General features: G+C 44.4%; 1 protein-coding gene, 1 non-coding gene and 1 pseudogene across 3 annotated transcripts; 2 read left to right on the plus strand and 1 right to left on the minus strand.

The window, feature by feature from the left end:
• Positions 1 to 2,453, plus strand: part of LOC102515678 — a 38,157-nt pseudogene extending 35,704 nt beyond the window's left edge.
• TECTB (tectorin beta) lies at positions 669 to 25,834 on the minus strand. Of its 2 annotated transcripts, XM_032490941.1 has the most exons (12): positions 25,743 to 25,834; positions 22,972 to 23,142; positions 19,638 to 19,802; positions 18,726 to 18,916; positions 16,249 to 16,391; positions 16,071 to 16,143; positions 10,804 to 10,907; positions 10,577 to 10,660; positions 6,469 to 6,631; positions 4,871 to 4,943; positions 3,613 to 3,645; positions 669 to 2,481 (listed from the first exon to the last, which is right to left on the minus strand). In XM_032490941.1, exons 3-12 carry the CDS (start codon positions 19,711 to 19,713, stop codon positions 2,432 to 2,434), a joined length of 990 nt encoding a protein of 329 aa, XP_032346832.1. In that variant the 5' UTR covers positions 19,714 to 19,802; positions 22,972 to 23,142; positions 25,743 to 25,834; the 3' UTR covers positions 669 to 2,431. The 2 variants fall into 2 exon arrangements, with proteins under 2 accessions (XP_032346832.1, XP_006183574.1); XM_006183512.3 differs by lacking the exons at positions 22,972 to 23,142; positions 25,743 to 25,834 and adding an exon at positions 19,946 to 20,039.
• On the plus strand, positions 4,105 to 4,176 carry TRNAA-AGC. Its single transcript has one exon. It is a non-coding gene; the product is annotated as a tRNA-Ala (tRNA).
• Positions 25,835 to 26,343: the final 509 nt, after the last annotated feature.

Here is a 26,343-nt window from a genome sequence, read left to right on the forward strand (position 1 = left end):
ATCTCTATATCTCGCTATGGCTGTAGCTGAGCTGTATCTATCAGTTGATCAATAGTTAGAGATTTATGTGTATATTGCATGTCTCTATGTGTATTTCCTTTGTGTTACTCAAGTTTAGAGAGAGAGGGGGAGATTCTGTCTTTAAGATTCATAACCCGGCATTTTAATAAGAGCCATTTCCTAAAATCTATATCCAGTGCTTTTTCTGTGTCAACCAAGGATACCTAAGGGAGAATATACTCTTTCCTCCTTCTCTGTTTTATGTTTAGCACTACTAGGAATTTGCAAGAAAGATTGTTTTAAGGGTGCTTTCTCTTAATTCCTTAGTAGAGAAGTTATGAGACATGAAACATGCAACCAAACATCGTGGGGCTGTCAGTTAACTTTAAGTCACAACACAGCCAGTTGCTGATGATAGACATTAGCGTATTCGAGACAGGGATGACCAAAAAGACTTTTCCTCCCAAATGTGAATCATGCAAAATGGCTCTGCCTCCTTGCATCAGAAACCCAATACTGGAGTTTTTGAAATGCAAATGTAGGATTAAATAATTGATAGTCTGTGGTATTTATATGAATCTCAGAAGCTCTAGTTGTAGAAACCCCTGGGAGGGTCGAGGAATTGCCTTTCAGCATGATATATTAACACTGTAAGCTGTAGTCACAGGTTACTTATTTTAAGACATTTTATTTATTCCATAGCACCAGGGAGAGATACAAGATCATCAAACATTATGATAAAACAAAGCAAAACTAACACAACATTGTTTTACTCTGACAGCCAAGGATTTATGATTATGGCTGAGAGAGTCCTATTTAAGAGTTTTTGACTAGAACCAATAAAATGTCTTCTGTCCTTCCTAACTACAAAAATTCTGAATTTACAGGAAGAAGAGATCCCAAACTGACTGGCTGGTGCACCAGCTCTGAGACCAGTTTAAACTACATAAAGTCATTTTAATCTTAGCCTATTGCTAAACATGCACTCCGTGTCTCCCAAGATTTGAGAACTAGCTTAGTTTCTGAGTTCATTAACACAGATGTCAAGGAACCATCAAACTACAGATCTCAAAACTTCTCAAATACATTAAATACAAAGACACATGCTGACATGTTTGCAAATGATAAGCCCACTAATTGAGTCTGTACAAGATGAAGAAAAGAATTTTGATTTCTGGCTTTTCCTATCACATCCTAGCTTCTAGCCTCAAACTAGGGTTTTCCAGTGCATTCTCAGGGATCTGCCATTCTCTACCAGGACCAGTTCCTTCTGTGTTTATTTGATTGACCATGTAAATCATTGCTCTCAACATACTCTGAGTCGCTGGGGTGGGGGCTACTATTAGGGTGAGGCACTGCATAATTTCATTGGCCATATCTGCATTTGCATTTCTGATTTTTTGTTGGTTCCATTTCAAGGAGCGTAAGTTAGTGAGATGAAAATATAGCTTGAATGTTCAAGTGGAGGCTAAATGAGGTCAGACCATTCTGTACCAATGAAGATTTCTCACTAGACCACATAGAAATAGTGGGGGCACTGGGCATCACAAGGCGTAGGTAGGATGGGGTTGACAGGCTTCAGAGAACCTGTCATGGTGGTCCCTCCTAGACATGTCACAAGCAGCAGTTTCGTTCAGGCGAAGCCACATTATGAAGTTAAATTAATGCTAAGGTGAATTTTTTTCTTTATGTAGTGGTATTCCTATTCAATTTTGAATTTTCTTTTCCTCTTAAGACGTTCATATTAGCTATAAAAATTAGGACTGTATACCTATGTAATGTTTATACATAGTTAAGAAAACTTATAATAAAAAAAATTAGGTTAGCACTCACTGGGGGCTCTCGAGAACCATTTTCCTTTATGTTATTCAGGTTTGAGCAAAACTATGGCATACTGCTTTGATTCACACATGATCATTTGAGAGATTAGAACCCCTGCCTGGCGGCTCAGCTCTGGTCCTTAGATAGAGTCGCACAGCCTCAATGACAAAGGCCCCTTCAGAGAACAGCAAAGTTGGCTGTTCCTGTGCCCTCTGTACTTAGCACTGACTTTGTGCTTATGCCCTACATTCTCCTCAGAATGCTCAGCTGCACTTGGTTGGGTGTGTTAGTCTTTTAAAATTAGAATAGCTTTCAAAGGAGTCTGCTGCAGTCCCCGACTTGAATATGGGGAAGGGAGACTCTGCCAGCCACAGGGCAGGGACTGCAGAATCTAAGAGCCACAGGAAGTCACAAGAGGAAGTGGGACACCAAAGAGAAACAATCGCTGAAATTCACAGAAATCACTGGAACACATATTTGGCAAAGTGCTATTCTCTGCTCCCCAACAATATGGTCTTCTGTTTGTTCTTTTTGGCAGCACAGTAAATGTGAGTTTGACAGAGGAGATGGTCTTGGGCGGAGGAGCCGCAGCTGCCTGCCTAGCTCTCCCTTACAGGACAGCACAAATCCCCAGCATCACGAGGAGGTGATAGAGAACATCTGTGGACCAGACAAGAAGGGAGACAGAAAACAGTTCTATGGGGAGCAAGGAGAACTCAGCGAAAGAGTCAACTCAGCAGAAGAGTCGACTCAAGGGCATCAAGTAGGTTTTCATAAAACCCTGCACATTTTACACAACGTCAGTTTTGTTCATCCTCTGAGGGTTCCATAGCTCAGTACAAAGACCCCACCAGATAAACCTAGGATATGGATCTCTAACAGGTGGGAACCAGCATGTTGAACCAGCAGTGATGGTTTAATTTCACTGTAGAGCTTTCGCTAGAGAACTTCCTTTAAAAATAAGAATCTGGGAGTCTTAAACAGTTGCTTTACATGATTGCCTGTAATTGTGAGAGCAAAGACTACATCTGTGAGTTTATTAATAAATATAGCTGCCTTACCTCATCCCGTCATCATTTGGTGAGATCTTGGGACTTAGCTGAAATGCTTCTTCCTCTAAGAGGCCCCGGTTGCTATCTGAATCATTTCTCAACCCCCACCCACCGTACTTCACGTGTACTAGGAAGTGCAGGAGCCTTGCCTGCCTAGTTCACTGCAGGAGTCACACCAGCTAGAAAAGTGTCTGGTCCAGGGTCAGTAATTACGGCTGATCTTTACCGGATGTTTGCTGTGTGCTGGGCATTATTTAGTGCTCTTAGCTGCCATATTTAATCCACACCCCAACTGTGTATGATGGCGACAATTATTAACCTAGTTTCACAGAGGAAACTGGGGAACACAGCGGGGGGAAGGTCATGGCCCAAGGTCACTCAGTTCATGAGGGGCAGGATCATAGAAGGGACTCAGAAATACTTGTTGAGTGAATGGATCATGGAAAATCACATTCTCCAAATGCAGAAAACCAAGAGAAGCCACCTGGTGATGTCTTTGCTGAGACTTGGGGGAGCGGGCTTCATCCAACTTCCACCCAGCCCCTCCCTCCCTTCAGAGCTCAGGGGCTGGTGCAGACCTCTCCACCTCCAGCCCCCTCCGGCCCACTCAGGTGTGCTTTAAAGTGTACCCTTCAATTCTTAAAGGCTTTGCTGGGGTCTAGGGTAAGCTTTGAAAGCGCACATCCACCTGTTAAAAGCATTACCCACGACATTCCCCAGAGCTGTTTCTGTTCCTTACCTGAGAAACTATAGAGGCTGGAGAATCCCCTGCCTGTTGTGAGTAAAGAGAGAGAAGTTTTAAGAAAAGATCATGGGAGGCAAAGCCTCAGAGCTCTGTTCCTAAAACACAAACCTGACCGGATTCTCCCCTGGTGAAACCAGCAGGCGTCCCATTGTCCTTAGGACAAAGTTTCCAGCCGCTTTACAAATGTGTCATCTCACACCATTTTCTCCTGGCTCTCTAAGGCAGGGGTTGGTAAACTTTCTGAAGAGGGTGGTGCTAGTAAATATTTTCAGCTCTGTGGGCCATGTGGTCTCTGTTGCAACTGCTTGTCTTGCTGTCACCATTGAAAGCAGCTGGGGACAACACCTAAATGAGCCTATGGCGCTGTGTTCCAACAATACTTTCGGTATAAACTGAAATTTGAATTTCATAGAATTTTTGTGATATGAAATATTATTCTTTGGATTTTTTTTTCCCAACTACATAAAAAGGAAAAACTGTTAGAGGGAGGGTGTAGCTCAGTGGTAGAGCGCATGCTTAGCATGCATGAGGTCCTGGGTTCGATTCCCAGTACCTCCATTAAAAAGAAAAAACTGTTTTTAGCTTGCAGACCATACAAAATCAGGCAGCGGCTGGGGTTCAGCTCCTGGCCATAGTTTGGTAATCCTCCCTTAAAAGCTGCAGCCTTCCCACAGGCCTTGCTCACCCTTCTCGTCACAGCACTCTTCAGGTCACACTTAACAGATGACCCACAGGGGTCTTCCTGAGCCTGAAGCGGTTGAACCCCTTACCCATCTGTTCCCACCTGACCCCCCTCACCCCCATTAACAGTAACCTCCCTTTCCCTTGCATTCAGCATCTCTCTCCTTGCTAGATGGCACGTTCTAGAGGATAGAGCCCGAGAGGGGGGTCCTTTATTTCTGAAACCCCAACAGCCATGCAGACCAGTGCTGGTTCTGGATGCCCCAGAAAGTCTCATTTTCTATTATTTTTGTTGCCCACACACTGTCTGGAACCTCAGCACTTCCTGGTTCCTTGGGGGCACTGGAATTTGGGCAGCAGACAGAGCTTTTCAGGGTAGTTAACAAACCTTGATTGGGCGTGAGCGATAGCACCCCCCCCCCGCCCCCCAGGTAGGAAGACTCAAGGTGCAGGTAAAGGTTGTGTCTACAGGCACAACTGGTTTGGCAATTTAGTTAAAATGCTCAAACCGGCTGTGCCTGTGGATGCAGCCCAGCATGAAGGCAACCATTTGGAAAAGAGAGACGCTTACTGCGGAGGGAGAGCTCCACAACCAGGACGCCCCCAGTCTGGTCCCGGAGGAGGCGTTTCCGTTTGTCACAAGTCTGGAGACCCAAGAGAAGCCAAGGACGAGGAGGGCGGAGGTGGAATGAGAAATGGACACAGGAGAGAAAAAAGGAGAGAGGTTAAAAGAAAAAAAGCCACAAACTTGATGGGGTCAGAATTCCCCAGGCCTCAGATAATCCCTTATTGTTTGTATAACCTGAAGAGATGCTTTCATCCCTCCTCCAACTTGAGAAAAGGAGGACAGCTTCCTGTCATTAACTCTTCAAGCTGGAACAAATCCACACTGTGTGTGGGAGGGCTCGATGCCATTTCTTTCGATGAGAAGGCTCTGACCTGCAGTTACTCTCATCACAGTGATTTGAGAGGTGGAAACTGTGCTCTGGTTCATTTTCTTTTTGTAAATGCAGTGCCAAAAATTATCCTTTCATCAGCAGTTAAATGTCTCTCTGGTCCCTTCCTTTTCACTATTTGTGCTCGCAAATGACCACTTTCTGGCCAAATGAATCCATAGAAATAGAGATTATCATCTTATTTCTGTTGGTTACTGTAGGTGATGCGAGCAGGTACCCTCTTCAGAAACACCCTGTCCCTCCCCGCCAGGACCTCCAGTTCACATAGAGCAGAGGAGGTAACAGTGTGGGATTCAACACTTTTAAATCTTCAAGGCAGTGGCTCCCAAACTTGAGCATGCCCCAGAATTACCTGAAGAGCTTGTTAAAGCACAGATTGCTGGGGTCACCCCAGAGTGTCTGAATCAGGTGGTCTGGGGCCGGGGGGTGAGGTGGGGGTTGAGAATTTGCCTCTCTGACAAGTCCCCAGGTGCTGCTGAAGCCACCCGGGACCACAGTTTGGAACCACTGCTCTAAGGACCAGGTTCCCACCAGTTCACAATGGAAAATTGTCTTCCACCTGGATTCACTGTGCATGTTGATTGATCCTGCGGCAACTTCTTAGCGGGGCAGGTGGAGGGGAAACTGACTCCCCCAGCTTCTGCATGAGCTACTCTTAACGTGTCTGTGAAGCTGGAGCCCGACCGTGGGGCCCGTCCTCTCATGTGGCCAGGTCACCTGTGACCCCATATCGGGAAATTCTGCATCATCTCTCCGGTCCACCTCAAGTCCCCGAGATGAGCCCTCAGGCTGGTAAGTCAAGAGCTATTAATACCCACCTATGACTTCCATCCAGAGCCCATTGCCACCACCTAGATTTTGAATTTCCCTGGGGCTTAAACTTTTTCAAAGCATTTCCGTGTACATTGCTTTCATTTTACCTCACATTGCTCTCTGAAAAGAGAAGGGCCATTACTTATCACCGCTCTAAAAAGGAGAAAACCAAGCTCCAGAGGTTAAGTGACACGTGCCAGACCATGTGGCTTGTTGGTGGCAGGGTGACGCCCCTGGAATGTCTGCCCCTACATCCAGCGCCCTCTCCTCCAGAATGACCTCAGCACACGCCTACACTGCTCTGGTTACAATTTGCCAGCTAAAAATACAGTGTCTCCAATACCCCCCCCCCACCCCCCGGGTAACATTCTCATTCTCGATCAGGGGAGGGGCGGCTCACCACTGGGCAGGAGAGCTTCTCACTGTCACAGATGAATGTCTCGCAGTGTAACCACACCTTGGACAGTTTGGGGACGTTCTGGAACCGGAAAGCGTTGAATTGGAAGGTTGCCCTGTGATCTTTCCCATTCTCGTGTACGAGGACTGTTTCATCCGTGGGGCAGCTGGAACACACGGGGGAGGTGGGGAGGGAAGGGGAGAGAAAAGGTTACCTCCTGAACTTCAACAAGGGCGTGGGAGGCAGATTCATGCATGCACAGCCTCGCCTGGGCTTTTACACAGCGTGTTATCCTTTCAAAGCCCTTTGACCAGCAGCGCCTAACTTACCCTCACTTCTGTGGGGTCAAGGCGAGGAGCTATGAGATGGGTGTGATCGTCCCCTATCTACAGAGTACAGCAAGGGGGGTAGGGGGAGATATATGAGAAGCCACACACCTGGTAAGTCACCACACCTCTGTCCCAAAGTAGTGAAATCCCCAAGACAAAGCCCTCCGGAGACCTGGGATGTGGAGACTCCCAGTGTATGTACGAAATAAAGATGATGGAGCTGGGAACGGTGTTTCCCAAAGCTGCCAGAGCCACCCAAGGCAGACCCAGCACACTTCTGTGTACATACTGTTAGGTTTCGCCGCTGGGAATTTGAATTTACATTATACTGTTTAAGTTCTATAACTCTTCTATTACATAATTGCCTTTGTAAAACTGTGATATTTTTAATCTGCATACAGAAAAAAAATGACTGCAAAGATGTCATCTAAAAGTTAACACTAGCTATTGTGGAGTGGTGGAATTATGGACAGTTTTTGTTCTTTGTACCTTTATGCTTTTTCTAAATTCTCTGTCATGAGAACGTAATATTTGGGAAGTTTCAAAGCCCCAAACATACAATTGTAGCAAAAGAAACAATAATGACAAAGATGGGCATTTGTCAAAACTAATTGTTCTCACCTGGGGCCATTTTGTGCCCCCCCCCCCCAGGGGTCATTTGGCTTGTGGTTGTCATGAATGGGAGGAAGGTGCTCCTGGCATTTAGAAAGAAGAGACCAGAGATGCTGCAGAATGTCCTACAGGGCACAGGACAGACCCCACAACAGAGTGATCCAGCCCAAGAGGTCAGTGGTGTCAAGATTGGGAAACCCTGGTTTAGGCACAAAACTTGTTCATCTACCAAACACATATGGAGTCCCTACTGAAGTGCAGGCATTCAAGCAGTCTTTGGGAACAGACACAATGGTTCTTGGGAATGGTTCTCAGGCCACACTCGAGGCCTGCGGAGTGTGGGTGTGTGACAACGAGCACCAGCACTGTCCTCTGTAGAACAAAGGTCTGTGGGTCAGAAGCTCAAGACCAGTGGATTGCGCCGCAGTGGAACCCAAAGTTCAGGCCCCTCCTGGAGCTTTTCTCCGACTCTGCTGTCCTTCCAACTCAATACACACACACCAGAGAGCAGTCCAGCCCCCCGGCGAAGCCACCCCGCTCCATCAGAACCAGACGTTAGGGGCCAAATTAGAGGTAGGACTGAAGGGATGTGAACTCTGAGAGTCAGGGAGTGAAACGAGGTGTGAACACTCTGCCTTATATCTGGACCAGGGTCAGGAGCTGGGCCCTGTTTGTGGTGGCCTCTGAGCAGTGACAAGAGCTGGGGGCATTTTCTGAGCTGTGAAACAAGATTCTTGCAGGACCATCTGGTCAGTAAACCCGAGATCCTTGTACGAACTTAAGACGTTAAGTCCCTTAAAATAGCTCCTTGCTGCTGGAGCGTCCAAGGCCTGGTGTCAGCCAGCGGAAAACAATGTAAGCCGAGCTTTGTTGGAGGCAGGGAGGAGGCGAGTCACAGGCAGGCCTGGGTGTCTTGGCACTGCTGCCTCTTGACGTTGGCTGGGGCACCCGCCCCTCGGGGACAGGTAGTGCAGGATTGTGGAACGCCCACGGAGAAGCCTTCACACCATCACCTTCCCCACCTGAGATCAAAATTCCTGGTAACGCATCTGTTCTCCCCTCTCCAGGCATTGAAAACTGGGTTTTTCTCTCAAAAGGCCTAGTGTGAACCAAAGGCATCTGGGAGGTTATGGTCGTGGACTTGCTAAGTCTGCCCTTTGGCACTGGTCTTTGTCTGTGTGTCTCCAACCTCAAGAGACCATTTCAACTAGGCAGACTATGGAAATAGGTCAGGGCGTCTTTAATTGGGCTGTGCGTAAATGCAGGTTCCCAGGGTTTGCCCGGGGGCTCCTAATGCTGTAGGTGTGCAGTGTGTCTGCACGTGTAACAGGTGCTCGGGGTAATTCCTGCGCACCCAGGAGTGTAAGGACTGCTTGTAGGGACTACCCCAAAGTCACAAGCATTCCTTTTCTTTCCTATTACACATCTATTCTGTGAGCGAGAGCACCAGAACCACCTGCAGGACACGCTTCCATGGTGTGGCCATTGTCTGAGAGAGGTTCCCAGTACATGTTGGTAATTTTTGGTCTCTGTAGGTCAATAATTTATTTCAGAATCTCCCTGAAGTCATTTGGTTTGTACCATTGTCAACAGAACCTCAGTGAGTCACTCAAGGACACATGTGAAGTAAGGACCCAAACTCAGTTCCCATCTCTGCAGGAAGGTGGGGTGCTTAGCTGTGGCTCTTGCTGGCCTGTCCCACCCAGTGTTACCAGGAGATACCGCTGCCCAGATCATCCATCCCCTGACTAGCTTAGACTTTGGGCAAGTGTCCGCACCTGTCTGTGCCTCAGTTTTCTCATCTGTAAAATAGTGATTATTATACTACCTCCTTTATGGGGAGTTTAATGAAATTTAAATAAATTAGCATTTGTTAAGCACCTCCCTAGACCAACATCTGGTATGTTGCATGTGCTGTTTAAGTGTTTGTTAAATAAAAATAGTTAAAGGTCCAAAGTGGCTTCACCTTTATTATCTAATCATCTTTGTCCCTGGACCCAGAGTTTACTTAACCCTGGTGGGTTCTGGTACACTGGTTGGCTTTCGTTTGCGGAATGGCCTTTTCTATGTTTACTGTTCACTCTAGTCTCACTCATCCTGTCCTCTGTTTTCCGAGGTTACAATTCTAAGTGCTTCTAGACAATTGTCATCTCAAGCTCAACATGTCACTCCTGAACTCAAGGAGAATTCAGACTCCCTTATCCAGAAACTCTCTCCCCAGGAGCCTATAGCAAACAGTTTCTCATCTTCACAATCCGCAATTCAGCAGCAGAAAGCGTTCTTTGTCACATGTTCCTCAGATGTTGTGCCCTGTCCTTCCCTCTCCCATATCGAATTAGTCACTAAATTTTTATCAGTTCTCCCTCCCTCGGATGACGTTGGATGACCTTTTTCCCACTCACTTAGCTACAACCTCATTCAGATCTTATCGCCTTTGGCTCTGCGGCTGCCACAGCCTCCAACCTGGTCTTCCTACCTCCCGTGTACTGTTTCTAAACCATCCTACGTATGATTTCCAGAATCACCTTTCTATGTTGTAATTCCAGTACATCAGTCTGCTACTCCAAAATTTTAAGTATTCCCCATTATCTACTGAATTATTAGTAAATAAAAACAATCCCCTTTATTAGTAAATAAAAACAAAGATATTACTAAAAATGATTGGATACCAACAAGGTACTATGTGCTAAGCTTTTTACATGGATTACCTAATTTAGTCCTCATCATGGTTCTGATGTCAGATTGATTGGATTTGAACCCAGCCTGCCCACCTTCCCATAAACACACACACACACAAACACACACACATACACACACACACACAGTATGTGACATTACTTAACCCCTCCTATGCCTCAGTTTCCTCATCTGGAAAATGGGGGTGATGGTAATAATACCTACTTACAGTAAGACAAATGAATTAATATGTGATAAAGCTCTCAGAACAGTACCTGGTACCTAGAAAGCACTATGTTAGTGTTTCCTAGTATCGGTACTCAGCCTGGAAGCACAGAGGAAGTCACTGATGTGACACCAACAGACTCTGCTGTCCCAGGCTTCCTTCCTGTTTGTCCCAAGCTGTCCTTCCTTCCCAGCTGTCCCGAGCCAGAGTCGCCCTGGATCTACCAGGCCCCACGTCTCAGCCCTGAGCTCCAGAGGGTCGTACCTACCCCTTGTTGATCAGCTGCCACTGCAAGGGATACATGAAATCTGCCGAGGGTGTGGCCCAACAGCTGTTCAAAACCACTTTAAACCTGGAAATGAAACAAAACATATGGCTTTGAGCTAGAGAGTTGCATGCCTAGAAACACTGGGTGAATAAAAAGTCCCTGGGCTGGTCTTTTTTTGCTGTTGTTCTTGGCATTTACAAATACAAACATTGGGAGCATGTACTTACCTAATGCTTAATCCTTTGGCTTCTACTCCTGCAAACAGATCTGAACCGATTTCGGATGTCTCCAGGACAAAGGGCGCTTCTTTCTTAGTGGAGAACTTGGCATTCTTTGGAAGGAAATTGACACTGGGCATTATGACCTCTCGGACTGAGCAGTTGGTTCCAACAGGAGCAGGTGAATCAGAATGGGATGGGGGTGGGAATCAACCCAAATGCACAGGCACACAAGACCACAGTCAGACCCTCCAAGACCAGAGAAGCATACCTCCTAGGATGCTGGTGCCATCTTAGAAGGGGTGAGGACATCACATGTCCACATCAGGTTTGCTAGTTACAGTGAAATACGTGCCGTATGCCCCATCTAAGCCAATGAGGAGGAAGACTTGGTTGATGGGAAAAAAGTGGAATCCAGCAGTGCTGAAGCACTGTGCTTTACTGAATCACCAAAGGGCATGGGGACCAAATACTCACAACCCACAACCCTGCTTTGTCCTTGCCCCTCTACTATTTGCCTGAGCTGATCTACTCTGGGTTGGAAGGTTTGTTCCAATTCCCAGTACAGTTAATAGCAACGACAGTAACAACTTTCTGGTCACCTACGATGTGTCAAATTCTGCTCTCTCTGTGTCTGGGTGTTCTGACAGCTGAGATATATCAGTAACCAAGCAAAGATCTCTAACTCCAACCACCTGACATTCTAACAGGGGAGACAGACAACAGATGACAGATAAACAGATTATATGGTTAGGATAGAATATAGTATGTTACATAGAAAAACTATAAAATTTGTAGGGTCAGGTGGGTTGGGAGTGCAAGGAGGGGCACGTTGCAATTTCCAATACAGTGGTAGAGGAGGCCTCACTGAGGATAAGACTTGAAGGAGGAGGTAAAGGGACCATGCAGGCATCTGGGGAAGGATGTTTCAGCCAAGGCAAAGACCCTGGGGTGAGAGTGGGCCGGTCAGGACAGCGAGGAGCCCAGTGTACTGGAGCATGAGCAAGCAAAGGGGCAGGTGGGAAGAGGCAGGGACTGGGGGAGGGCAGGAGATGAAGTTAGAGAGGCTGTGAGGGTGGATCCAGAAGACTGTGGCTTCAAACTCAAGTGCAACAGGGACTCTTTGCCATGATTCAAGCACAGGAGCATAGCCTTTGGTCACCAGCCTGGTGTGGGTGGTCTTTACCTGTCATATTCACCAGGCAGTTCTGGATGAGTTATTAGAAATAATTGCAGTGTTTCCTATTGGCTTGCCCAAAGGAGGCTGATTAGTCCATTCTTTGAGTCTCGGGTTCATTCCATTCTAATAATGACCTTTAACTACCCTCCAGGTTTAGCCTCCAGAGACAAAACCATCATGATGGAAGGACAAAGATCCTGGCCTACCTAATCCTAGCTCCCACTAGTAACCTTGGACACACTAGGGGCAAGCTGGGTTTTTGAGCCTCAGTGTTCCCATCTGTGAAATGGGAATAACCTTTGCATCCATCTGCCTTGCTGAAATGTTTCTATGATGGTGATTTTATGTAATAGGAGCAGAAGAAAGTTTAGACGAGGATATACTAATTTAAAAGATTGAGTTTCATGGACTTGGAGGTTTGCAGAACTTGATCTGTAACAATGGCCACAAGGACATCTAGTTAAAATGGACTTTAACCCTCTAAGGGTCAAATTCAAGGAACTGCTGAGAGGGCTCAGAATCGTCTTCAGGCATCTCTTACGTTATTTTACTGATAGCAGATCCAGGCAGGGCTCCTGACTCAGTAACCTGGAAGTCAATTGTTTTCATCCTCTCTATCAGCCCCTGCACCATTTAAATGATCGCAATGATTAAAGCATAATGTCCTTAACCATAAGTGATTTACCAGCTTAACCTGCAAGTTGAAGTGGCAGATTTACAGCAGTTTCTAATGATCCTTATTATTTCCTGAGATGTGTCATATTTCAAAGGACTGTTTGCAAATGTGGGACCTAACCTTGGGGACCACAGTGCTGTCCCCAACGTGGCCAGAGGTGCCTCTCCTGGTCCCGCCTCCCAGGAACCAGGAATTGGAATATTAGAATAATGCCTCTACTTGCAGAAGAACCTTCCTGATTATGTTATAAAATGGAGAACAGAACCTGTACCCTTAATTCAATTTCTGAAACAAAACATTTTTAATGGTCAGTTTCTCCACTTCTCACCTGACAGTAATGCTCAACGTGATTTCCCCCTACCTTCTTTATAACATAAAAATCAGGAACCTATGTCCAAATAGCTTCACCCCATAATACCTAGACAGTTTTTTGTGTTTTTTTTTTTTTTTGCAAATTCTGGGCTCCACGTTTTAATAGTGACTTTAACCCAGGGGATCACGCTCAGAGATGAATAACCAGGTTGATGAATGGACCACAAACAGTGGGAAGAAGTTGTTTGGGGAAGACAAGCTTGAGATGGTTGAAGGACCATCAACAACATCATCACATGGTATTATTTCAGAGGACAGAACCAGGACCAACGGGCCAGAGTTCAGGATGCCGGATTTCACACATTGACCTAAAACGGGAAGACCCAACTTGCCATAGTCCTTGGAAAAGGTAAGAAGCCTATCCCTTAGCAGTGTTGCAGAAAAATTTGGGGCATTGGGTAGACGATTGAGATTAATCACATTTGAGGTCTGTTCTGACGTGGGAAGTCTATGGTTTTGGTCTCTGTTGTTTGCCTTTGTTCCCTCCCAAGCTTCGTCATTTGTTTCTGTCTAACTAAGAGGGATAGAAATCAAAGTCAACCTAATCCCACGCTGGTACTGATGTTCAAACCCTATAAAAGTAACAACACGGGTACTAGGAGCGCTCAGTTTCCACTTTAAATGAGGTCAAAGTTTACAACCGCGATCGTGACTATCTTCTCAGGCACTTTGTGCGAGGCGCTGTGCAAAGTGTTTCATAAGGATTACTTCACTCAACCCTCATAACAGATTCCTCAGGTAAGTGCTAATCTTATCCCCTTTGTAATAATCACACAGGTGGAGGCCCAGAGAAGTTAACTAACCTGGCGAACATCCCACCACTAGTAAATGGTGGACCCAGGCTTCAAACCAGTGGTCTGATGTCAAGGCCTGTCTTCTTAATGGCAATGCTAGGCTGCGTCTGCAAGTTGACTGACTCCCTTTAATTTGGATTGGAAGTCAAAATAACTTTTCCCCAGGAACGCCAATCATGGGCCGTTGGCAGGAGTGAATGCGATGGGGTAGAGAGAGGGGAGGGGGCGCGCGCTGAGTAGAACTGGTGGTTTTAGGGTACAGCACTTGGAGCTTTCAGAATCTAAGCAATGAGCGGTACGTGGGTTCCGTCGTGGCCTCTGGGCACAGCACTGTCTTTGGTAATTTGATGAAAATATATGCAGGGAGCAGCTGTTTCTTCAGAAACACACAAGAATGCTCTCAAGTGGAAGAAGGGAGGGGAAGAAAAGTAGCAGCCTCATGGGGCGGGCACAGGGAACCGAGCCCCCCGTGGGAATGTTAATCAGCACCAGAGTCTCAGTTGGAGCCTCAGAGCCTCCTCGTTGCCAGGGCTCATCTGTCCTGTGAGGGTCTTGGTGGGCCTCAGGGAAGACCTTAGCCTCATTTCTAGAGCAGTTCAAGGAAGCAGTTCTGTCTAGCCCAGAGGATGGCCTGGTGATGCTGAGGACATGCCTCTTAATTTTTTAAAAAGTTCTAAGATTTGATCTTGATGTCTGAAACTTAGCCTCGCATAACTGATGGTGGGTGATGATTTTTGACAACCCGGGTGCCTCCCCACTTCTAACTGTTGGAAAATCTTCACAGGGTCATATCTGTCATTTCATCCGGTTAAAACAATCATCATGTACTTCCAGACAGGGACTTGGTAGTAAAGACAGCCTGTCACAAGGACGTCCCCTGAGCCTGTTGTCAATGTGTGTGTCAGTAAGCTTTGATTTTCCTCCCTGGATGACCTTCATCAGCCACCACGGTGGTTTTGCCATCCTTCCATTACCCTGACGATCTGCACTGAATTAACCTCGCTGATTATAGGTCAAGGGGCTATGTGCGATTCCTTTTCTCAGGTCTTAATCACTAGTGGTGTGTGGCCCAGGGCAGATCCAGGTTTTATGGGATCTTGAAGCTTATATAATTTAGAGAGCTCTCTTTAATTAAAAGAACCAAAATTTTGAATACAAAATTAGACACAGGGCCTTGAAAGGGGCCTGTGTAAGTGAGGGGCCATGAGACTTAAGCTTCATTCCCTGCCTGTAAGTGTTCCTTGGAGACCCATGTTAGGAGCCCTGGGTTCCAGACTGGGTACTGCTGCAGCCCACCTGCGGGATTTCAGGCAGATCATTTCCTTGTTGGGCCTCAGATCCTCATCTGTAAAATGATTTAGATTATTCTAGGATCCCTTTTAGCTCTCACCTTCCAAGTTCAGTAGGGTTGCTAGTTTGCAGGGAACTGGTAAAGCAAGTTCAAAGAGTTCAAGATCAGTGGAGTTCCAGGAAAAATAATCATTTCCTTTGTGAAATGAGTGGTTTGGACGTGATGTCCTCTAAGGCTGCATAAAGCCTTCTCTTTCTGCCTACATTTTCCTTTAGCCAGCTGGGCTGTTGTCACCGTGTGCATGGCTCCTCACTGGGAGCTGTGGGTCTGAGAAACACAGCCCTGCTTCTAAATAGGAGGGCAGCTGGGCTAACGGCCACTGTATATTTAGCTTCTCTGGAGCACTCTACTCTGAGTGCCTTCAGCTTTGATGTCAATGAAGGCAGCACGCCCAGATAAGACAAAGGGGGAGCCACTAAGTAAAGGGCTTTGGAGACCAAAGAACTAGACAGCAGCGGCCAACCTCAACCTCTCTCCTTAGCCCTGTCCCAGGTAGGACGCTCACTACTCTGTGCCTGATGTTTTAAAAAGAGCTGGATCCTAAATATAGATCTCTGGAGTGGGTTGTAGTGAAAACTAATCTTGATGAAGAATTAGACATTGACCTATTGACCTTCGGTAACTCACAGGATATCTCTTGCTTCAATTTTCTCATCTGTAAAATGGGAAGATTGACCTTTTTACTCTGTGCCACCTTTCCATTCTTGTATCCATTCTATGAATCTGAATGTCTGCTGCATCTAGTCTTTAAAGAGGTTTAGAGCTAGACCAAAGTTTACATCTCGACTTAAATTCAAGAATGGGGCTCTGCATACAGCTCAGGGGAGGACCAATCCTGAGAAAGCATCCCATCATCTCCTGGAAAGGCCACAGGGCAGCAGTGGGAACCTGGAGACCACTTACAGTATAGAAGTTGAGGGACAACTGGCTTTCAAATGTGCCCATGCTCCCGTTCTTCACATGGACAGTGGCCACTCTGAAAAGGGGAGAGAATTTTGCATAAGGACTGAAACATGCCTGGTTGACAGCGACTGCAGAACACACACAAGGCAGCCAGCCCTCTGCTCTCAGAGCAACTTACCTCTGGTCAAAGGCAGCCTGGTTCACCAAGTAGGTGGAGTGGTAGGTGCAGGAGAAGGAGTAGTTCACGGGCTGGTTTTTTACAATCACTGTGCTGTCGTTGGAAACAATGTGGCTGTAGAAGTGGTAGATGGGGGGCTTGTACTGGAGAAAGGAAGAAGGTGGTTAGGGTGGCCCTGTACCCCCATGATGAGAATGATGGTTCTTGGAAAAGTGATTGGAGATGGCTCAGAAAGAAGCCCAGTGGGGAGACATGAATATCTACCACTGATAGTACCCACTCTTGTATCTAGGTGAGCTAATGAGTTTTGTGATGGGTTCTTGAGTCTGTTCAACCGAGATTGTTTAAAATAATCTAAGTTGTTAGCCAATAGGCATATAAAAATTTGCTCAATATCACTAAAAATTATCAGAGAAATACAAATCAAAACTACAGTGAGGTATCACCTCATACCAGTCATCATTAAAAGTCCACAAACGATAAAGTGCTGGAGAGGGCGTGGAGAAAAGGGAACCCTCCTACACTGTTGGTAGGAATGTAATTTGGTGCAGCCACTATGGAAAACAGTATGGAGATTCCTTAAAAAACTAGAAATAGAGTCACCATATGATCCAGCAACCCCACTCCTGGGCAGATATCCATAGAAAATTCTAATTCAAAAAACACATGCACTCCAATGTTCCAAGCAGCACTATTTACAACAGCCAAGACATGGATGTCCGTCAACAGATGACTGGATAAAGAAGATGTGGTATATATGTATATACAGTGGAATACCACTCAGCCATAAAAAGGAATGAAATAATGCCATTTGCAGCAACATGGATGGGCCTAGAGATTATCATACTAAGCGAAGTAAGTCAGACAGAGAAAGACAAATATGTGATGTGTTGGTTTAATCTGTTCAGTTTTTAATTTTTTTAAAAAGATTTCTTGCTGGAGGGATAAATTAGGGATTAGCAGATACAGACTACTATATATAAGATAGATAAACAAGGTCCTTCTGTACAGCAGAGGGAACTATATTCGATATCTTATAATAGCCTATAATGAAAAAGAAAAAAAATATATATATATACTGAATCACTATGCTGATTCAGAAACTAACATAACATTGTAAGTCAACTATACTTTGATTTAAAAAAATAAAATAATCTAAGTTGAATGTTGTGCACTTAAAAAAAAATCCATATACCCACTGGGCTTCTGACCAAAACGAACGGGCTCAAGAATCTGTATTTTGCAACATCAACTTTTTATCCATTTTCCCTGCCCAAGTAATCTCATGTGACACTTCACCCGTCTCCCATCTCCAGAGCATTACTGTCTAGTTCTTAGCTCTTTCTGAGACTCTTTCCTCTGACTCATTGGACTCTAAAATCACTGAATATCAGAGTTAAAAGGGATCTTGAACATTCACTTGTTAAGTCATCAGCCTAAGACCACACAGATGATTTCTAGTTCGCTTTGCCAGGATTTTCAAAGGCGTGATGTTTTTGTTAATCAAGCCCATGACGCTTCCCGCTAAATCACTCAATCCTTGTGGGCCCTGTGGGAGGAGGAGTTGGCGTGGGGAGCCCTTCACTCTCATCTCCTGAGACCCAGTAGATGTACTTACTGTCTTCTACAGTCAAGGTGGTAGGGATGCTAGACATCCGTCAGTGTCAGAAGACCCAGCCTCCCTTCAAGATTTCTGGTTCTGTGGCCTCGAACTAGTGACTCTGCTGGGAGGTCTCAGGTATCTCCTCTGATGTGTAAGGATGCTTTGCGAGAGGATGTCTGTGGTTACTTTTTTTTTTTTAATTGAAGTATAGTTGGTTACAATGTGTCAGTTTCTGGTGTACAGTGCGATGTCCCAGTCATGCATATATAGAGACATATATTCATTTTCATATTCTTTTTCATTAAAGGTTATTACAAGATATTGAATACAGTTCCCAGTGTGCTATACAGAAGAAACTTGTTCTTAATCTATTTTTATATATAGTGGTTAACATCTGCACCTTTTCGCTCTGATTTTCTGTCCTGGGTACTTCACAAGATCCAGTTATGGATTGTGTCATGCTCTGGTCTCTCCTTTCAGATGCCCTTCCAAATGCACTTTGTCACCACTTCAAAGTCTTGGGCAGAGGCTGGGCCACCCATCCAGCCCAGGAAGGATGGCAACTTGTGATCCCTTGCTCAGAACTTGAATTGGGGTGGAGGTGGGGTATGTCCTTTGTTCTACTCACAGAAGGTGGCCTCGGTGCTCAGGCAACAAATTAGGAGAATAAACTTTAAATCCAAAGAGTCACTCATATTAGGCAGAAGAGAAGAATATAAACAACACTAACATCCCAGGAAATTTGGGAGTCAGGATTGACTCTTAAAAGGAAAATGGTGAATTCTGAATCCTTTCAAGGGTAGGCAGTAGACGTCTCATTCTTGAGCCCAGTTGCCTCAACTTGGCAACTCCTTCGTGTGTGGCCTGGACTTACCTCGGACTGGGTTCCACAATAGGACTTGTTTTTAGGTGACAGATCTGGGATGACAAATTGATAGTAGCCTCCCTCGTGGACCCCGTTGTAACACAGCCCACCGAGCGCCAGCTGATGTACCTCCCATCCATAGGGACATTCGGGGATTTTGGTGATGATCGTTTTGGGATAACAAAACACAAGAATGACATCTGGAAAGAGGATAGACATGGTTTGAAATCAGATCTTGTCACCGTATTAATCTACACAGGTTGGGTTCCAGCTACACCTGAGCATGCAAAGCAGTTGGTTAAAAATACTTTCCTCACTATTCTTCATGAGCTATAATGAAAGTTTCTCTCCAAACTTCAGTCACTGAAGTTCCACTTTTATAGTTTTTGCAATCTCTGTGTAATATCTGCACTATTCTTACTATGTGTTCAAAACTGGTCCACTTTTAAACTTTAACCTGTTTCAAGGAATGTATCTTTGAAACCAGATTGAATGGATTGGAAATACGTGTGTGTGTGTGTGTGTGTGTATATATAAAATTTTGTATATATATAATTTTTTAATTTCATGAAATGAGTACATAAAATTTTAAAGGTCCATTTATGCACAGTGCTGTGAGACAGTCATTTATGGCACAGGACAGAAAATCAACAGTCAAATAGAAAGAATGTGGAGATTTTATCCCTATTTATGGGTTTATTCATCCATCTAGCATTCTCTCATTTTTAAAAATTTCCAAGTTTATCCAATACATTTGTACTTTCGGTAGGAAAAGCCTGATCGGGATTGGGGTGCTTCAGTGCTTCTCCTTGGCTACATTACTGCATTTTCATAACAATATCAGCCCAGAGCTTTGAGCTCTGCAAAGGGAAGGGACCAGAAACCTTCCTTCCCAGAAAGATGCACCAGCACAGAGCGTACCTGCTTTACTTGGAGTGCACGATCTCGCAGAGGCTTCTGCAAAGACGACCAACAGGACAAAGGCCCTCAGCACCATGGCTTCTCAGAACCTGGTCTTTGCCAGGTGGCCAATCAAGCTGTCCAAACGTTCACGGACAGTCCTGCCAGGGCCGAGCCTCAATCATTCTGGGTCAGAAACATGAGCGAGAAATTAGAATCAAGGGTGAGAACAAAGCAGCACATACAGTCTTGGGGGGACTGTCCAGAGGAGATGGCCCGTGCCTCCCGTTTCTAGTGGCTCCTTTTCTGCACAAACATGGGGCTCCTACCACAGAGGGTGTCAATGACACAGGCGGCTGCTCCCGTTCCCGACCGTTTCATTCTCTTCGACTGTGGATGCTGCTTCTCAGATGCTCCCCAAATCTCTGGCCCCAGTCCTAGCTCAACTTTATATAGGCCGAGGGTGAAAAAGAAACCGGCTCCAGATAAATCACAATGAACACGCCATTATCCACTGCAGGGGGAATAAAAGGCAACCTTGCACACAATCCGATGGGCAGCTCAGTTACAGCCACTTGAGGCTAATTTCTTTTACTTTACAGAGTAGGAAGGACTTTTTTTTTTAACCACTTTTTAAACCAGGGTTGGAATAAAAAAGTTGAATTTTTTCCTCCTCCTACAAAAAATAGCTCTGATTGAAGACAAACTAATTTCTGCATAGTTCCAGGAGACAATTTTCTTTCTTTACATCTCTCTTTCTTCACTTTAGTTCTTGCTTTCTTGTTTTTATGTGTCAGTTATCTGAACTTGGAGCTGAAGAAGACTTAGGTTCAGCATTTTGTTGATACTGAACAAAAATTAGGCTGTTTCTGTTAATATAAACATATTAAAAAATTTTTTTCTCTCATATTTTATAATAAAATCTGAACTTCTGGAGTTTCATCCTAAAGTTCACCTAGATCTTTATCCTGAAATACAACTTTTGATTGTTGACCCCCTAGGTTTCTAAAGTTGTGTTATTCTTCCAGAGTGATGATATTGGAAGAAGGAACTTAAATAGGCAATCTTTTTTTTAATTTTTATTTTTTATCAAAGTATAGTTGATTTACAATGTTGTGTTAGTTTCTGGTATCCAGCAAAATGATTCAGTTACATATATGTATATATGTTCTTTTTCATATTCTTTCCCATTATGGTTTATTCCAGGATATTGAATATAGATAGTTCCCTATGCTATACAGTAGGACCTTGTTGTTTATCTAGTTTATATAAAGTAGTTTGTTATCTGCTAATCCCAAACTCCTAATTTATCCCTCCTCCTCCCCTTTCCCCTTTGGTAACCATAAGTTTGTTTTCTATGTCTGTGAGTCTGTTTCTGTTTTGTAAATAAGTTCATTTGTATCATATTTCAGATTCCACAGCTAAGTAGTATCATATGGTATTTGTCTTTCTCAGGAAGGCAATTTTACAATTCAATCCTTCGTCACCAAACAAGATCCCACCAAAAACAAGATAAAATGCTTGTCCTGGAACTTTCCAAATATACTACCGGGCAATGTTTAGCGCCCAGAAATTTAAGAATGAAAAATAAGAATTTCTTTTAGTTTTGTTTTTAGAGGAAACAGACTCTTTTATCAACCAACAGAGAGCATATCATACAAAAGCCACCACATTAAGCTTTTTGAGGGACAGATGTAAGAAGTATAGGAAAATACCCTGCCTTGCAGAGTTTCTAATGTAGCTGAGAAGGTAAACCGCACACAGTGACTCAGAGTTAGAATGCCGTGTTAAGCCATTGTTTTGCCTCTCACTACATTTCCTTAGTTTTAAGATACATGTCTCGCCCTCCAAGTGTATGTAACTTAAATGTCTCAGAAACAGTGGGATGTGTCTTATTAGCAATATGCATAAACAACATGGTAGAGTTTCCTTATATCCCCAAATCCTGTTGTGAAAGCGATCGTATGCCTTACAATGATGGTAGTGAAGAACCGAGGAAACAGCCATACAGCAAGCCACCAAAGATTTCTCTGACTCCTCTGTAAGTGGAAGCCACAGCCCTGGGCTCACCCCACAGGGCGGAAGAGCCATGATGAGAAGGCTCTTGTAAACTGTAAAGTGCTAGAGAAAGGAATAGATTTGAATAGACAACTAACAGTTTCTGGCAACACGTATGTAACCTTAAGTTGTTTTACTTTTCCTTGGAAGCGCCCTGAAGTGCCCACTGTGGATTCACACAACATGAAACACATATGCTGTACAACACACATGCAGTCACTATAGCTTATGAATAAAGACTCAGTGGGCTAAAGAGGGGAAGAGGAGGGACCTCATTCATTTTTTTTTTCACACTAGGATGGAATTTAATGTGACCTGGAAACGTCAGCAGTTTTATACTAGTGTCTATAACTCATTATAGGCATTATTCCTGAGCAAAAAAATGGCACATGAATTTCACAAGCATGTGTAAATTCTCTTGAGTTTCTCTTCCCTAGGCTTAGCACTAACTCTGAGCTTCTTCCTTCTTCCATATTTTAAAAAACACATTTGAGTTCATACAGTACACCAGGCACTGGACGAGCTCCTGGGAAGACACAGGCAAATCAGCAGAACTGGGAAACGGGTGGGTGGGTGGCAGGTGCACAGAGGGATGGAAATCTGTCCTGGGAACGTGGACTGGAAAGAGGGGAAAAGGGCGAGTCAACATGCCTGACAGAGAAAGTAACAAGTAAGCTGAGTCACAGAATCTAAACCTAGTTGCATAAGAAACGGCCCCTCTGAGTTCACATAAATGATTATTCGTCACTGACCCTTCAGTATGGCTCTCCTTGTATGTTAGCATACTTGTTTCTATTTCAAGAAGATTCTCTTCACCCTTCTTCAAATATGTCCTTTTCAGCCAACCTTGACCCTGGCAGGTCAATAGGATCATCTTAGCTCTGACCTGAAAGGGCAGAGTTCACTTATGGAAGGGGACACAGTGGAACTAAAGGCCTGTCCTGTCTCCCAGTGGAAGTGTCTGCTGGATACCTACAAGATGCTGGGCAGACAGACTCTGCAGTCGGCCTGGGATCGAGAGCCTACCTCCACCACTTACTAGCTGTGGGTTCATGGGCAACTTACTTAGCTTCTGTGAGCCTGAATTTCCTCTTTTACTGAAAGGATCTGATAATATCTATGCTGTAACGTTACTTGGAGTATTAAATGAAATGTAAGTTGGTTTGCACAGAAAGGCTTATTTTCTTCTAGAGGGGCAGGGCATCAGGGAAGATTTTCATGTTATGCCCAGTTCTGCTTGGAAAATCCAAATTGTGGAGCCTGTTAGGAGTGGGTTATCACTCAATGGTATGTATACCTTATTGTCATCAGTGCTGAATTGTGTCACGGGTACTGTATGGAACTGGAGGTTGTGGCTCTGTCACATTTCCAGTTGTGTGATCATGGGCAAGTAACTTGATCTTTCCAAGCCTTCAGTTTCCAAATCTGTACAATCAGGCTTCGTATCTCCTGTGGCTGTTGCAAGGGCCTGATGAAACAACGCATGTCAGTTACTTAGCACAGTTCCTGGCACACAGTAAGAGCTCAACAAATGTTCACTGGTTTATCCGTCTGAGGCTGGTATCCTCAGGCTGGGAGGACAGGTCAGTAGTGTCCCTGTATGAACTCTGGATGTTCTCTAATGGGAATATGTCTCTCTTTAGAAGCCCACCTTCTCTAAGAGCAGGTGCCTTTAATTTCTAAAGAAGCCAAATCATGATAAGATCTTGCCTTCAATTTCTTGAAGGGGGTCCCAGCTAACAACCAGGTACATGATACTCCTTTCAAGGGCAAGCTGAATAAAGTTGGGGAAGCGGAGTCAACTTTTGTGGCAGGCTGGTCTCTAGATGTTTAATTTGCATAAGAAGCAGAATGGGACAAAATGTACTTGGGCCAAACAGTATTTGATACTTGCTCTGATAAAAGGTTGGAAGCTCCTATTTTTTCCCTAGTAATTACTCACCACTCCACTGCTCACCCCCACCCCCCACCCCCATCCCCTCTCTGCCTTCTACCACTCCTCTGCCTTCTACCACTCCTCTGCCTTCCTGAGATGATGGAGCAGGAGGGGGTGCCACTGGGAGGCGATCCCAAAGCCACCCCTACTGAGGCTCATTGCTATGTCTCCATAAAACACAAATAAAACTGATGGGAAGGTTTTAACAATGTCAGGATCTTGAAGGAGCGCAATAAAGAGGGTTTGATGGCAGACTCATCGGAGAGATGAGTTTGTCTCTCCTTGTATCTTTCTCTTGCGAATTGCTGGGCAATAGAAGATACCTGTTCTATTCGAAGGTCCTGCATGATTTGGGAAAGCTGGCTCAGATGCAAAAGGGTTGTTGCCATTTGCAAAATTCCAATCAACATTGTCATTCATAGCTCAGAAATCATGTAAGTGATGAATCATGATGATAAGCCAATAAACTCTTACTGAGGTAACAGATGGTAGTTTGAAAATAAAGCTAATAAGCATGCATTAAAGTTTAAAAGGCTGCTTTATTAACTTATTTTTTTAAAGCGCACTGTTTTAAATGTTGGCTTTGTTAAATGGACTCCATTGTTTTCTTTAAGCCCTGAATCAAGCCTTCTTCTACTTTGTGGGAGACTCTGTTTGCCAATTTGCAAATGAGTGGGTATTCCCTTGCAGGCTTCAATGACTTACTCCTCCCAGATTCACAGTTCTCCAGAGAAAGTGGTGTTCCCCTCACGGAAAATGTGCTTCATAAAGGAGAACTGAAAAGTGAGACAAGACCCTCTCTGAGAGTGCATCAGAAATTCAGAACAAGTAGCTTAAGTCCCGCATCCCTCTTCACACCCTGCAGCCACCAGTTTCCCAAGGCAGATAAACTGGCCTCTCCAGGTTTATCTGGCTAATCTCTAAGCAGGGGATAAAGCCTTGCCCTCTTTCTCTGAAGAGGAAGACCCATCCGCCTCTCCCTTTCCTATCTACCCACCACCCTCCTGGTCTCCGATCGCAGGACTGGAGAATGAAAAATAGCTCCTCCTCAGATCAAGAAAGTTGAGAACTTGGGAAGTTACAAAGGTAGTTTCTACTATTCATATAAAATATGCACCCGACTGTTTTTAATGGCTGTAGGGCGATGGTTTTGATTAAAGCAACTTATAAATCATGACAGGATTTCCATTGTACCATTTATAACTCATTATTTGTGGAGGAAAATTAGAGCAGTAAGTTTATGTTGCAAACTTTCTTTGTATGGTAATGATTAAAAAAGAAAACCCTTTAATTGGATTGACCAGTCTTTTGATTTCTGAAATGAAGTTCTTTGCTTGCATAGCCAAAGGGAAATAGTAATTAAAATGGATTAATTGATCAATAGCTGCAAGGACCAAGGCGATAAATGGGAGCAATATACATGAATAATTATAGTCTCGTTAACTAGCAGTTTTTTTTTTAAAGCCACAAACTCAGGGCTATGATGAACTCAAGTGGAAGGGTATCAGCAGTTCTGAAGCTGGACATCCTTCCTTTCTTGAGCCAAAGCTTCTGGGGATGGAAAGTGGATGTTAGGTGATTTCAGAAAGTTGCAGATGGCTGACAGCATAACCAGGGCCAGACCACATTGGACATCACTGGCAGAAGCCATGAATGATGGGAGAAATATTGAATAAGAGCTGAAGGGTTCTCCAGATTACAGGGGTAGATACTGGATGATCGGGGAATTTCTTGTTGATTTTTTTAAATGTTGGTGAATGAATGGAGTCTCCATTATCCAGACAATTCATACCCCATCTTCAAAGACAAGCTCAGTGCTACCTGCTATGTGAAGCTATCTCAGATCTCCCTACCTCTGGGGACTTTGAACTTTCTGAACTTCTGTTGTCTGCATCATATAAACGACATCTAGCAAGTATTACTATGTGTGTGTGTGTGTGTGTGTGTGTGTGTTGTCTTCTTAAACTGAGAACTTGCAGGTTTATATATATATATCTGAAAATACCCAAAAAGGAGATCATGATCATTTATTGAGGAATTATGATGTCAGGTTCTGTGCAAAAATAGAAAGATAGAGATAAAGCCCCAAATCTTATTGGCTTCATATGAATAGAAATTCATTTCTCACTCACATGAACTTTCAAACAGTCATTCCCAGCCGGTCGGCAGTCTTCCCACGGTTGTCCAGGGAAGTGAACCTCTTGAGTCTCATGGCTCTGTTCTCTGAGTCCTTGGAGATCTCTGTGTTGAGCCAGCAGATGGAGAAAAAGTATGGAGAACCTCCAATGGGGGATCTAAAAAGGCCAGGCCTGGAAATGGCACACATTTCTACTCACAGTGCATTGACTAGAGCTCAGTCATGTGGCAATATTTAACTTCAGCTGTCTTCCCAGGGAGAAGAGAAAATAGATTTTGGTGAACAGACAGCAGTCAAATATCTATAGCTACCTTTTGGAAGAGTGTGAACCTGTCTGTCTGTCTATCTAGGAGTGGGTATTATTGTTCTCATTTTATAGATTAAAAAACTGACATGTGGGAAGATTAGGTCACTTGCTGGGGAAAGTGCTGGTGTTCGAATTGGATCCATAATGGTCTGGTTCTACACCCACCACACTCTATTTGCCTATTACCGGGTTGATTCCACTATTCCATCCTTCTGTTTCACCTGCCACCATTCTTATTCATGCCTCGCAATATCCTAACTTAACTGCTGGATCAGCCACAGCTGTGTTC

The sequence above is a fragment of the Camelus ferus genome, chromosome 11 (genome assembly GCF_009834535.1).
Source record: "Camelus ferus isolate YT-003-E chromosome 11, BCGSAC_Cfer_1.0, whole genome shotgun sequence".
Taxonomy (NCBI): Eukaryota; Metazoa; Chordata; class Mammalia; order Artiodactyla; family Camelidae; genus Camelus; species Camelus ferus.

Bases quoted from the DNA above. Each gene is read 5' to 3' on its own strand.
- TECTB (XM_032490941.1), bottom strand. From the start codon at position 19,713: ATGGTGCTGAGGGCCTTTGTCCTGTTGGTCGTCTTTGCAGAAGCCTCT. The intron at 6,632-10,576 runs GTAGGTACGACC...CGTGTGTTCCAG, and splicing joins TGGCAGCTGATCAACAAGGG to CTGCCCCACGGATGAAACAG. The intron at 2,482-3,612 runs GTAAGGAACAGA...TCTGGTCCACAG, and splicing joins CAGCCTCTATAGTTTCTCAG to ATGTTCTCTATCACCTCCTC.